This window comes from Plectrocnemia conspersa, unplaced genomic scaffold (assembly GCF_051122295.1).
Source record: "Plectrocnemia conspersa isolate PC_06_02 unplaced genomic scaffold, ASM5112229v1 ptg000002l, whole genome shotgun sequence".
NCBI classification, from domain to species: domain Eukaryota; kingdom Metazoa; phylum Arthropoda; class Insecta; order Trichoptera; family Polycentropodidae; genus Plectrocnemia; species Plectrocnemia conspersa.
Genome location: NW_028277166.1, coordinates 11,009,796 through 11,023,468, shown reverse-complemented (window position 1 = coordinate 11,023,468; position 13,673 = coordinate 11,009,796). Strand labels below are relative to the sequence as shown.

Genomic DNA, 13,673 nt, shown 5'->3' with positions numbered 1-13,673 from the left:
AATCAGGGTCGATCTATGGTTGATTGAGCGTCGTATATACTTTTTTTATTAAGGCAGATCGAGTGCTCGGCTGAAAGAGAATCAACAGGTGCCTTCAGCCGGATAGATTTCAACGAACGTGTTTATTTTTTTAATATATACAAATATAAACAGCACCTTTCATGCTTTGCAATATTAATCTTATTCCTTAAGACTTAAATTAATCAAGACTAATTTATTTAGTTATCATTAAACATGAATAATGTCAATTATTTAAAAATATAATATCTGTGAGGAAAGATATGAACTAAAGCTAGTCAGACTCGGTGTTCTATTAAAAAAGAAGAACCAAGATTGATAAAAAATGTAGTATTCCATAAACAAACTACTATAAATATATAATATTTGCAGTCAAAAATGAGCAACAGATTCATACGCGACACGCATGCACTCATGGGCAGTGGGAGAGGTTCCAGATGTAGGTCAAGTGCAACAATTGGGGGTAAGCCATGCGTTTGTACATCGCCGGGCTACACGTGTGGAACCAAATATGATTTTTCTTGGCTAAAGTTTATAGTGGAAAGGCGTCACTGATCAGACTATCGCCTTCTTTGGTTTATCAAAGCGAGAATCTTTGTGAGAAACTGACTGACAAATTTGTAATTGCAGCTAATGAAGCTCGTTTCGTCCGAATATCTCGTGGGAAAAACGCCTATTTATGATACGGAATTTTCATACAAATCGAGCGTCTACTGAACGCAACAACTATGTACTCGTACATACGCATTCATTCCGGATGTCGAGTGCTTTGACACTAAAACCCAGTGCCGACGCGCACCGCTGACGGTATTTAATTTTAATTTCTGCATTTACACAACACAACGCATTGCACATAGTGTCGATTCATTATTATTATACAAAAAAATCTATATTAAATACAATAATAATAATATACCATATTCACACAAGCGTAGCGTAGGTGTAACAAATCAGAATGTTATTATTGCCAAAGTACTTGTAACATCCACCGCATAAAAGTCTCAGAATCTATAGATTCTTAAAGTTAAGCGTTGCACAATCACCAGATTTGATCTGAGTAATTTTTTTGTGGTTGCTAAAGAAAGCCCACAACAACGCTCAAAAATCGTATATTCACGGTTCGCATAATTTTCACAAAAAAATCGTTCTATTATTTCTTCGGCACAAAACGGGACATTTGTGTCGGGCAGAGGTGTCCAAACTTTAGGGAAAATTTATATAAATTATAGTGAGAGATATAAACCAAATAAAGAGCACATTTTAGTACGTATTTTCCTATGATCATCACTTGCAAATCCCTCTTTCTTTCAACAATAGATTACATTCTTCAAAATAGAGGTTCAAGTCCAGGTATAGACATTCCTTATGTTCGCATTCAATCATTGTAGAACGCGAAGGAAAAAAAACATTATTTTTACAGATAAAATAATTTGGAAATATTTTGCAAACATGAATGACTTAGAAGTAGACAATTAGACTTTTATTGAAAGTTATTGATTTAAATAGAATATAATATTAATTATATCTATAAATACTCCTGGCACACTAGAATTATGCACACAATTTTATTCAATACTATCATTCATTTTTTGACATGTTTTGATAACAAGTCATAATGAACTTGCAAAAAATTGTCTGATGAATATTACGCAATGGCGCATTTAAAAGCAGTTTTACAATGACTCGCCCGAGATTGTTGTAAAAAATAATAATATATGATAATAATTAAAATCTTTAAGCAATTTGATAAACAAAAGTTAAATCGTTGACTAAATACATCTACTTAATAATTATAAACTAAGATAATAAATAATTTCGTTTAGGTAGTTTTTATATTATAATTATACTATCTTGTTTTAAAAACCTAATGTAAAATTATGCAAAATAAAGAGATTGTAATTATTTTTTAAGTAGACTGAAAGCATTCTTGCATTCGAAAATAAATTATGATTCTTATATATTATACCACATACTAGGATACGATAAACGATCACTGTCGTCACTCTTACGAATGTTTTGGTAAAAATGAGTTTTAATGACATATCAAAAGCTTTTTAGTTTGATTAAAATAAAGTAATATTTACACTGAAACAGTTATTCATTAAATTAAAAATGAATTATATTATTTATTAGCTATTGAAAATACTATAATTCGTATATAATCAACTTCGATTGAGTTTTATAAAGCAAGTAATGGTGTACGTAAAAATAAAAAATCTGAACCTTACGGATTAACTATCAAGCCGAATAAACTGCAATACATATTGCAATCGATCATTATCATACAAATTTTGATCAAAACAATTTTTTCGTTCGATCTAAATAAAGTAATGTGCAAACTTGAGAGTGAAAGTAATTTTTGGGAATCTTTAAAAATAGTAATACATTATTCTGTAACTACTACTATGCGTTAATGATCAATAATAACTAACTCAATCTTGATAATATTTTTTGTAAAAATAAGTTATCAAGAAATGACAAATTAAATTTAAAAAAATATCTTTCTGAATCTTGAAAATTATTTATTAAACTGCAATATTCATGAGTTTATAACTAACGATCACAATCAATATACTTCTCGGATGTATTTCGATTAAAATGAGTCTTTTTCGTTTGAGGAAAATTAATGGTGTACAAGTTAGAAGAGACTGTCTTAAAAAGACAGTCCTTGAAATTATATATTGTAAATGCACTGTAAAAACAAGGACTATCTGGAATTATAATATACGTATATTATCAACGATAACTGAATTATTCTTGTTATATATAAGTTTTAAAAAGTTTTTCATTTAATCGAAATAAAGTAATAAAAGACCTAAAATCAGAAATATATATATTCTTGTAGATAATCTGCATTATTCAGTAACTCTCTGAAATTATATGATACGTTTATAATAAACATGACTTTGATTGAAATGAGTCCTGGTAAGTTTTCAAATGCTTCTTCGATTAAGAAAAATGAAGTAATGGCACACTCAAAACTAAGAAGAGACTGTCTTTCTGAACCTTGAAATGATGTATTGTTGTAAACTGACTACCCGGAGTTTTATGATACATTTATAAGCAACAATCCACACTCTTGCTCATATTTTATTTTAAAGAGTCAAAATCTTTTTTGGTTGATTAAAGTGACAACTGTAATATTTGATAAATATTTATAATACGTATATATATATATACGATAAATTTTTATATATGATGCGTTTACAAGCAACGATTACTATCATACTTCTTGGACATATTTTGACGTTTTTAAATGATTTTTTGTTTGATCAAAAATAAGTAATAGCGTACAAGAAGAGACTGTCTTTTTGAGCCTTGAAAGTTGTTTAAAATTGTAAATATACTTCAATATTCAGCCACTCTCCGGAATTGTATGATGCGTTTATGAGCAACAATGATTATCATCATTCTCTGGCATATTTTTCGCAACATTCAAAATCTCTTTTGATTGCTCAAAATAAAAACAACCAAAAAAAATAATATGCATTGATGATTAAAAGTCGCTATCAGACATCTTGGAAATATTTTGATTATTTTTCAAATGCTTTTTCGATTGAGAAAAATAAAATAATGGCGTACTCAAAAGTAAGAGACTGTCTTTCAAAACCTTGATTTTTTTAATATTGTAAATGAACTGAAATATTCAGTCACTCTCTAATGAATGCTACGATACGTTTATGGGCAACAATTATTATTCTCGCTCTTATGTATATTTTTGTTATAGCGAGTTTTTATAGATCAGGAACGTCATTTCAGATTTTTCTAGGAAGGGGAGAGCAAAATTCGGTCAGTAAGTGGTCGTTTTTTTAATATTTCGATTTAATTAAGACTCATAGTATTTCATTATATGGCATGCATTTTTCTGACTAAATTCAAGGTGGAGAGCAAATGACGTCCCTGTTTAGAATCCACGTCAAAAGTAATAAAATCGTGCCGTCGACTTATATAACAATATTACAGTAAGTAAGAATCGTACGAAGCACATCTAAACCGAATTTTGGTCAATAGGAGGTTGCTCGTTACCGAGCGTTCCCACTACAACGGCGCCGACACGATTTTATTGCTTTTGACGTGAATTTTTGACTTCTGAGAAGTGATAATTGTTTTTTCAACCTCCTATTGACCAAAATTCGGTTTGAATACACTTTGACCAATGCTCTCATATCAAAAGTCCGTAGTAATATAGATAAGGATAGCTATACTATTTTTAAAACACTGTAATATACAAATGCAGACAAATTATGGAGCAATAAGCGAGATGCGACGTCTGTCTGTACTTCATCTTCGGCTTATTTTTCCTGAGAAATGAGTATTTTGGACTTGACCCAATGAAAGTTATAAAATTATAATTGGATATAGAACTTTTATTAAGTTAGGTTTGGGTTTGAACAGCAAATGAACGTTTCGCAACTGTCAAATTTGGTTTCATAGATTCTTAGAGCAGCATTTTAGCGCCTATCAGTTAAATTATATTTTCGCTAGTAGAAATATACTACTGGTAAAAATATATATATTTACCGGTAAAAATGTATTCCGATATGATTTCACCAAAATGACAAATTAAAAAACTATAGAGATGTTTTCATTTTTTTTCCAGGGGAGGTGGCAAAAGTATTAGCCAGTCAGTGGTCGTTTTTTTAATATTCCGATTTCATTAAAATTAATATTTCATTTAATGACATGCATTTTTCTGGCCAAATTCAAAGTGGGGTAAAATGTCGTCCCTGTTATAGGTATTCAAAAACTTTTTCGACTGACCAAAATAAAGGCAACTACAATATTTAAACACATTCATACATTTTGGACATATTCTGATAATGATTATTCAATGAGCAAAATAGAGTAATTGATCTTTCTGAACCTTGTAAATAATTTACTGTAATATTTAATCACTTCTTAAAATTATTTAAGTTTATGATCACCAATCACTATATTCACTCTTGAGTATATTATTTTAAAACTAGACGTTATGAGCATTCGAAAGCTTTTATGATTAGTCAAAATAAAAATATTGCAATTGTCGGTAACTACTAGCTGTCAAATGTTTTTTCAATGAGCAAAATAATGGCGTACTCAAAATTAAAAAAAAAACGGTTTTTCTGAATTCTCCAGAATTTCATACGTTTATGAGCAACAATTATTAACCGGTCTCTATGATTCAAAATGTTTTTAAGAATAAAAACAAATGAAATATTGTTTGGTATAAACAAGTCGTTAAAATTTTCAAAATCTTTGGAGAAAGTGCCAATGTATTGAAAATAAACGCAATGATACACTGATACTTATTATCATCACGTCATCACTTATTGTTTCAAAAAGCCGACACTTGAAATCGTCACTTTACAAGCTTTCGATTGCTCAAAATGATTGGAGTAACTATGTCACGAAACAAAACAATACACAAATCACTACCTTCTGAGAGTGATGGGCTGAAAGGGGTAGGCGTGCGGCTGCAGGGGTAGCGGCACCGGGTGGTGGCCGTGCGGGGGCGGCAGCGTGCTGTACGGCGGAGGCAACACCGGTTGCGGTTGCGGTTGTTGCTGCTGCTGCTGTCTGCTGTTGGGGTGCATCACTTCACTGAGGGCACTGTCTTCACCACTAACACCAACACTGGCGCGCACTACTGAGACGACGCTGCACGTGACCTTGGCGCAAGCTGCAGCGGTTGCGGCTGAGGTTGCAGCGTCCGGAGGTTCGGCGGCGGCGGGCACGGCGAGACGCATCGCGAGGCGCGTGTCCCCATCACGGGCGGCGCGGGCCGAGTGATGGTCCCTGCACTCGTACGGCTGCCACAACAGCGACGACAGCGCCTCGTCCGCGTTGCGGTGCTGCGGCGTACGACGCCCGCTGGTCGACGAAGGCTGGCAGCTGAGCGACTTGGGCAGCGGTGATCGCGCGGCCGCATGGCATTGCAGGAGCTGGCCGCTCGAGAGGCTCTTCGGCGGCGGCGCCGGGCGCGCGCCCGTGTCGGAGCCATCGGCGCGCATTGGCCGAAAGCCGCTACATGGCCACAGCCATCGTCGCTCCTGAAAAGATTCCAAATGTTATTGTTGCATTTTTTTCAACTATATAAATTAAATTAAAGTGCTAAAGTGCATTAACCCTTTGTGCTCGTAAATCGACAATGTGTCGACATCGTATTCCAAGCGTTGCACTCGTACGCATTTATTGGCTTTGTGTTCAAGCAAATTTTGCCAATTTTAATTTATTAATGGTAAAAAACTTATGTTAAACACATTTCAGTAATATTGAATTTTTTACTCGTGCAAATAACTCAATAATCCTAAATTTAAGAGTGTAACTTTATTGTAAAAAAATTCATCGGATCATGGTCATAATGTGCGGTGTTAAGACTGCGACGCGCGATAGTTGACAGTTCATAAACTGATTTTTTCCTTCAAAGGGTATCTATATTTTTATGATATGGGATGATAATTATTACTTAAAATTATGTAAAACAGAATTGGTAATCTGTGTTTTAATTATTTATAAATGCATATATTGATTTACTTTTACAAATTATTCATATAATTACGAATGACCATATAATAATGGATGTTTAAGTAAGTGACGATATTTTTTATATTAATCGTGATATAATTACTGTGACAGTAATAGTAGTAGGAATGATATCTGGCCACTTAAAAGAATATGGATTATGCCAATATTTGATGCAAGTAATGAATACGAATCTGATTATAATCTTATAAATAATATGACAATTGGTATGGTGTGCCAGGTAAATACTGTTAACCTAATATAATACCTCTGCACCAAGAGAACCGTTTACTGTCTATCTGAAACTATAGAATAATATATCAATTTATAAAAACACTAAACAATTCACTAAAAGAGATTAACATAGTAGTTTATTATTATTATTTATAAGCTAATAAAAATATTATTTTTAAAACAATTTTATATATGCTCCCTTTTAAAATTATATTTCCTACAATTATTTTAATTTTCAATATGCCTTTTTAAATTATTTAGATTAACTTTAATTTAACAAATCTGTCATTGAAGAACACCAAATGTTATATTATTTTTTTAATGTTCTTATTGATAAGAAAGAAGGAGACAATTTTCTTTTGAATGGTTAAGTGAGAATAAAATTCAATTTATATTCTAGTTAAGTCTCAAAATGGTGTAGAGCTATAGTCAAATTACAATATTCAGTTATTTGGAAAATGACGAAGAATAATTGTATAATTATCTCATATAGCATAATCCATTTGTGTTACAATTCGCAGCAAAACTTATATAGACAATTTGGAATAAACTACCTGCTAGTTGTAAAACATTAAAAATATTCGTACAAATTCATTTTTTAACAAAAAAAGGCATATGAAAATGATTGATTTGGCATTGTTCTCAAGTAATTCTCGATAAGAAACACTATTTATAATTATCGCCGAAAATTTAGTGTCTAGCAAGCTCCCTGAGAAGCTGGATGGCTCGTGTAAGGCGAACGATCTTAAGCGCTGACGTTCTGGCTGCAACAGCAAAGAATATAGGACGCAATCGCGACTTTCTAGGGCAATTTCCCAAATGGGTTCTTAAGCGCAAGAGACCGATGCTATATTTATTAATTATTCTCATTTAACCTTTAAATATGACATTAAATTTATTTACCTTGTAATGCTGGCCTTTACACGTTTAGTATATTAAAGCTGTTTTTGAATAAAATAAATAGTAGTTTTTTAAAATTAGTTTAGTTGCAACCACATGTATAATTTTTATATATAGAAGTATATACTTTTTATATTTATAAATAATTTAAAAGTTATTCTTAAGACCATTTCGAATAAACAGTAATTTTTATTACAATGCAAGAGAGATCTCGTGACAAAACAATTGGAAATAATTGAAAATATTTGAAGGACAATTTAATAGCACATCTATCCCGAGACGTTAATCATTCACAATTACCACTAAAATACTACTCTTTGTTTGGAAAGGATGCGCGATAGACAAAACGTTATATCCAGCAAATTATACTATTGTAATTCGGCCCTTGGTTAACAATCGCCGGAGTGGCCATCTGGACCGTTTGAAATTTAAGGCGTAAATGCATCTCGTGGATGTGTGCAAGAAACGATACAATTGACCAGCTTTGCCAGAGCTATCTTAAGCTAGCATTATAAAATATGTGACACTTGGTTATAGAGACGTCATGAAATAACAGAATAAACACAGCCGACAATAATTCAACTCGACACTCCAGTGAAAACTCTCTTACTTCCAAGACCTGGTACTTTAACTCCTCCGCTTAACAGAGGCATCTACTAACGTAAAACAACAAGCTATGTAATACATCTACATATTCCATAACGTCATCGAATCGATTGATATGCGAAGCCGCACTTTCCAATCCGTTATCAAGACGAACGGTGGCAATTGACCGAGCTAATTTTTATTAACCGCCCATAAACCGATTTTTGGTTATTTTCTTATCCCGATACGAAACGAGTTATGCGACAAAAAGGCAATAAGTACCGGACCGTGCAAGTTAACGGCATACGTGGAAATGTGGATGTCAGGGTTGACGGCTTTTTGCATCGTCTTCTTATCTCATTGTCGAGACCGGTTCACCTGTTATGTCAGAGAAGCGCATACAACATGCCATTTTTAACAGATCGGTGGTAATGACACGATAGATTGTCCGTAACCATGTGGCCATAATATTAGGAGAGAAAGTCGAAGTGGAAGAAAGGTCACAGAGAGACGATTTTTTTCACGGCCAAAATGAGAATATGTGTGTTAGATTATCATATGCGTATACACAATAAGTATACGTTTGAAGCTCTGTAATACATGTCGGTATGATAAATTGGTATAAAATTATGCTGTAGTCTAAATACGAAAGATTAAAAGATTTGATTTGGTACATGTGTATTACGATTCTTTTGTTGTAATACACATATTCAAAATATAGTATTCGTTTAGTAACAAAACAATTGCGGGCAGCCTAATTTATTATTTGATTATAAATGACAACAAACATACCTAAATTAAATTAATTATTCCAGGTATTTTATATATTTTATCAGCATCGATAGTTATATATTTATGTAGAAAAATATTATTTTCTTTTTATAAACGCGCGAATAATATTATGACGTTCATTATTTCATAACGTAATTACGATATGTCAATATTTTTATGTAAAGGTAAAAAATAATTTATCTTTGAGAGCATAATATTAATAATTTAATCATTACATAAATATTAAAATTATAGATTGAGAAAATAATAGCTTAGAGACCGTATGAACGTTCGGTTTTAGTTTCAGCTAGGTTCGGGCAAGAAATGAAGTTTAAAACTTTATGTTTAAAGTTCGTTCTAGTTGGCAGAAAACTGAAATTTATGTCTATCGATTTAAACATAGACATATATTCATACTATCTGCACAATAAATCAGTTGATGTAAGGCCTTTAATATTGATAGACCACGATAGACCAATGGTATAGTCGATGAGTAATACCTGAAAGACATGGGTTCAAATCCCATATAAATCCTAATGTTTTTTTTTTAATTTCTATCTTGTCTGGGAGAGCAAAAGTAGTGATAATTGTACAATTATCACTAATTTTAGAGCGGTACAGATTGGGTGTTCCTAGATTTTCCTAATCTCACGAATGAATATCGTGATTAGAAATTAAAATAAAATTGACCTAGGACGTGTATAGTGACATATATTGATTGTAAGCTGAATATAATGCAATTTATTTTAGGATGTCCTGCTATTAAAATATCTAGTACTATTTTTTTAAAGGTGGTGAGATTATAATAGTACAATTTTTCTGCATCAACATCAACTGCCATTCCACAGACCATTCAGAAAATTGATATTTATTGGCTTAGAAAGTTATTATTATAACTACCATTGTAAATGCGTTTATGCGATAAGACATAACTTGTATTTTTTCATACAATATGGCATAATACTTTATTTGAAGAATTTAGTTTTCGATATCAGTGTTTAAAAATTATTTTTACTTCACAACATTTGTATAATAAATTGCTTTGTAGCTTTATTTATAGTTAGCTTATAACGACTTAAGACAAAAATGTCGGCGGTTTGGCTTATATATTATTATTGTAGATATAGGAGATCGCTCTCACGGCGTAGAGCTGGCAATGATTTTACTGACTTTTTGTGAAAATGTTTTTTTATGTTTAAAGGAAGCTATTTTATCCATGTCAGTCCAAAAAAGATCACGTTTTACAAGCGATAATTGCGCCGGAAAGGAAGTTTATGCGTCATATCGCTGGTCTATTATCATCGAAATTCATTTGCGGTATGCTTAAGTGCCGTTGTATATCTATTGTTTTTAAAACTGCAACGCTACAATTCTGTATAATAGCTAAATCTTTAACATTAAGATTTTAATAAAATATCAAAAAATGGTATTCATATGACTATAAATATAATATATTATACTTCTGGATTAAATCCAACTCGTGGTGAAAACTAATTATACATATTTAAAAAAAAATCTCACAGCTCAGATCGTAAATCACAATACGAGTTCATAACGGGAACGTTTGTCATTCTTATGTGCGAATTTTATCACTCGGGGTCATCATGAGTCACTCTGGCACAATTGGCAATATTTAGATTTAATATGTTAATGAGTCCAGTAAAATATTGGTGTGTGAAAATTTACACGGCATAAATTACGTGTAACGTAATATTCACCAGTAAGAAATAAAAATAATCTAGAAATTATGTCATCATGTCATCTTCGTTGAAGATAATTTTACTCGGTATTAATAACTCGATGTATATCATATTACGTTTAAATTCAATTTCATTCAAATTTAAAACGTGATCGACTCTTCTTAGCTGTTATTATTTTTAGATATATAGAATTTTCTGATCGTCTTCAATTGAAAGATAGTGTATGCGATTTTGATACGTCAATAATTGATAAGCCTCGTTCAGACAATCAGAGCAATGACAAAGACAAGTACACACGCCTGTTGTTATTTTTAACGAATTTCTCTTTTACATATTCGCCCATCTCGATCTCATATTTTGCATTGAATGTGTGCACACGTACAATATTAGTCGTTTGTTAGGCGGTAAAGGAAAGTATTATTACTGAGAGACAATAAAAATCGCGTAAGCGAACGTTTTCTATTTGCACGTTCACTCTTCTTGTTGTTTATAATAATTTTGTTGAAAAAATACGCGATATTAATATATTTATTTAATTAAAATATGCACAGATATAACTTTAGTGAGTCGTTATAAAGTTTATATTTTAATTAAGCAAAGCTTATGATATAAAATTTAAGGTAGAATATTACGCCGAGTTGGTAAATGTTGTTATTTTATGGTATGACTGTATGTTTATATTATAAAATACCCGTTGCGAAATCAACGCAGAGTTCATAAAAGTAGTATAAATGAACCCGAAGATTTTAATTATTTAACACATGAAAATTAAATTACATTACATAATTAACAGCTAAAATATTGTTATATATTTTTAAATAATATATTATGCTTTTATTGAAAAAAAAAATTAAAAACAATAATATATACATATAAACATACATATACATATATCACCGTAAAAAAAATTCAATACACACCATACTAATCATTTTCAATAACCCACAAAGTTTTCATTTTGTACTCAAAATGTGTTTAAATAATGTAGGAACTAAACAAACTAAATAAATATGATATTCCTATAAAATAAATTAAAATTTACTAATATATTTAGCAAATACACATCTATAATTAGCGAATTATTTAGCAGATATCAGAATTATATAATGAACCTACAAAATATCACGCTGCGTAATGTTTTATTACGTAATTTTAAATTTAATAATATATTGATAGAATATGAAGTTAATTATAATATTTTATTTAGCTTTAGTTAAAGCAATGTATAAGGCTAATATAAAATCAATATTTTGCCACAAAGATGAGCCATTTATATCAATATATTTAAGATATATCGGTAATTTTTCTCTACATGGTCAAATTTTTTGATTTTGTTGACAAAATATCCATTTTTCACTGATTACAATATATATTATACTAATTAAAATTAAATTGAATTAATGCATAGTTTTAAGTTGATTTATGAATTTTTTAAATTAAATTTTTTTTTCTAAAAATTGCTTTAGTGATTATAGCGACTAGTGTTTCTTCTCGAGAATTTATCGAAAAAAATCATATTAAGAACTTTTATCATGAATCACGCAAAACCATATCTAATTTATATTATCGGCCAACAGCAAATTTATTTCATAGAAATTCGCCACTCTTCCATTATATAATTGGTCCGTTCACCGATAATGAGCGTACTACAAAAAACACAATGGAGGGGCGATGAATATAAATACTGGGACTCTGGCAACCAGGAGTCACTTTCTTTTCAAACACATTGTCTGACACATTCTTTAACATCTACATCAGAGTTCAAGGTACACGAACTTCAAGAGACATCCAACTTTGATCGCAATTTGGAACAACAAATGATCGCAGAAACCACTGTTCTTCTCTCTCATCCACTGGTACAGCTTGATGTCCGAAATCCAAAGCGACCCATTTTGGAGACACCTGCCCACGGACAACCCGTCTCAACTGTTGCGAATCAAATACTTTATCTTTGTTTATAATCAAATAAAGACCCCGGATGATATCTGCAAGAATATACTGTAATATAATCACATACTATAACTTACATATATTTTTATTATTTATCAAAATTTTATTTTATTTTTTATTTATCATAAAAATTATTATTTTTTGAGAGATAAAAACATCGAGAATCCAGAATGTTTGGTAGTGATCTATAAATTCTTTTTTTGCACAATTTCCATGAAATCAATGGTCATCTATACAGTAAATTAATTTTATTTAAATTAAAAAAAATCTCGAACGCAAAAAATATGAATGTATAATTTGTCGATCATAAGCAATCATACAAATGTAATTAAAAATATTTTTGTAGTCCTATTGTATTATATACAATCGACAATATATAAAACAACAACATACAGCTGAAATCTGCTCGTAAGTTTACATATAAATTAAGTTATTATATATCTGTGACCAAAAAGCGTAACATTTTTGTACAGGGTAATCAGTTTTGCATTTTATAAAAAAATATTTTTGCTCCTAATTTAACATGAATAATGTTATATGTTTTTTTTTATTTTTACATAGTAAAAAAACCAAACTGAAAATAATTTGATTACCATGAAATAAATTAGAGTAAAATCATATATGTATGTATGTATAAACAATCTTTAATTTTTTTTGTCATTATATTTATTACAATCAAATTACTTTAAAATAAGTACTTATTATTTTATTCCTGTAAAATTCTTAATAGAATTATGCTCTCTTTGTAATAGTATTAAATAAAAATTATAAATAGAATAAGAATCGTAATATAGTAATACATTTAATAACATACATAGATATGATCAAATTACAAAGGCGCCCCGCGACCCACGTCAAACGTTATAGGGTTGATACTGTACGATTTTCCACGCATCGCCCTTTTAAGGGCTTTCCAGGGCCGGAACGGGGCAATATCGAAATTCGGAGCGGGCCAAACGACGCGTGAACTTGACCGGCCGTAGACAAGCGTCCCTTCCGCTTCCGCCGGCCAGA

At 31.1% G+C, this 13,673-nt stretch overlaps 1 protein-coding gene across 2 annotated transcripts in view; it reads right to left on the bottom strand.

Annotated features, from left to right (window-relative positions):
• The window catches only part of LOC148237638 (uncharacterized), a 268,583-nt gene that overhangs the window by 175,194 nt on the left and 79,716 nt on the right, over positions 1-13,673 (bottom strand). The window contains exon 2 of one of the 2 annotated variants that reach the window (XM_088181868.1): positions 5,434-6,047. In XM_088181868.1, coding sequence (XP_088037994.1) covers positions 5,434-6,008 — 575 coding nt within the window. In that variant the 5' untranslated portion in view covers positions 6,009-6,047. Of the gene's footprint in view, positions 1-5,433; positions 6,074-13,673 lie in introns of those variants that run through there. The other variant, XM_088181870.1, reaches the window with a different exon arrangement.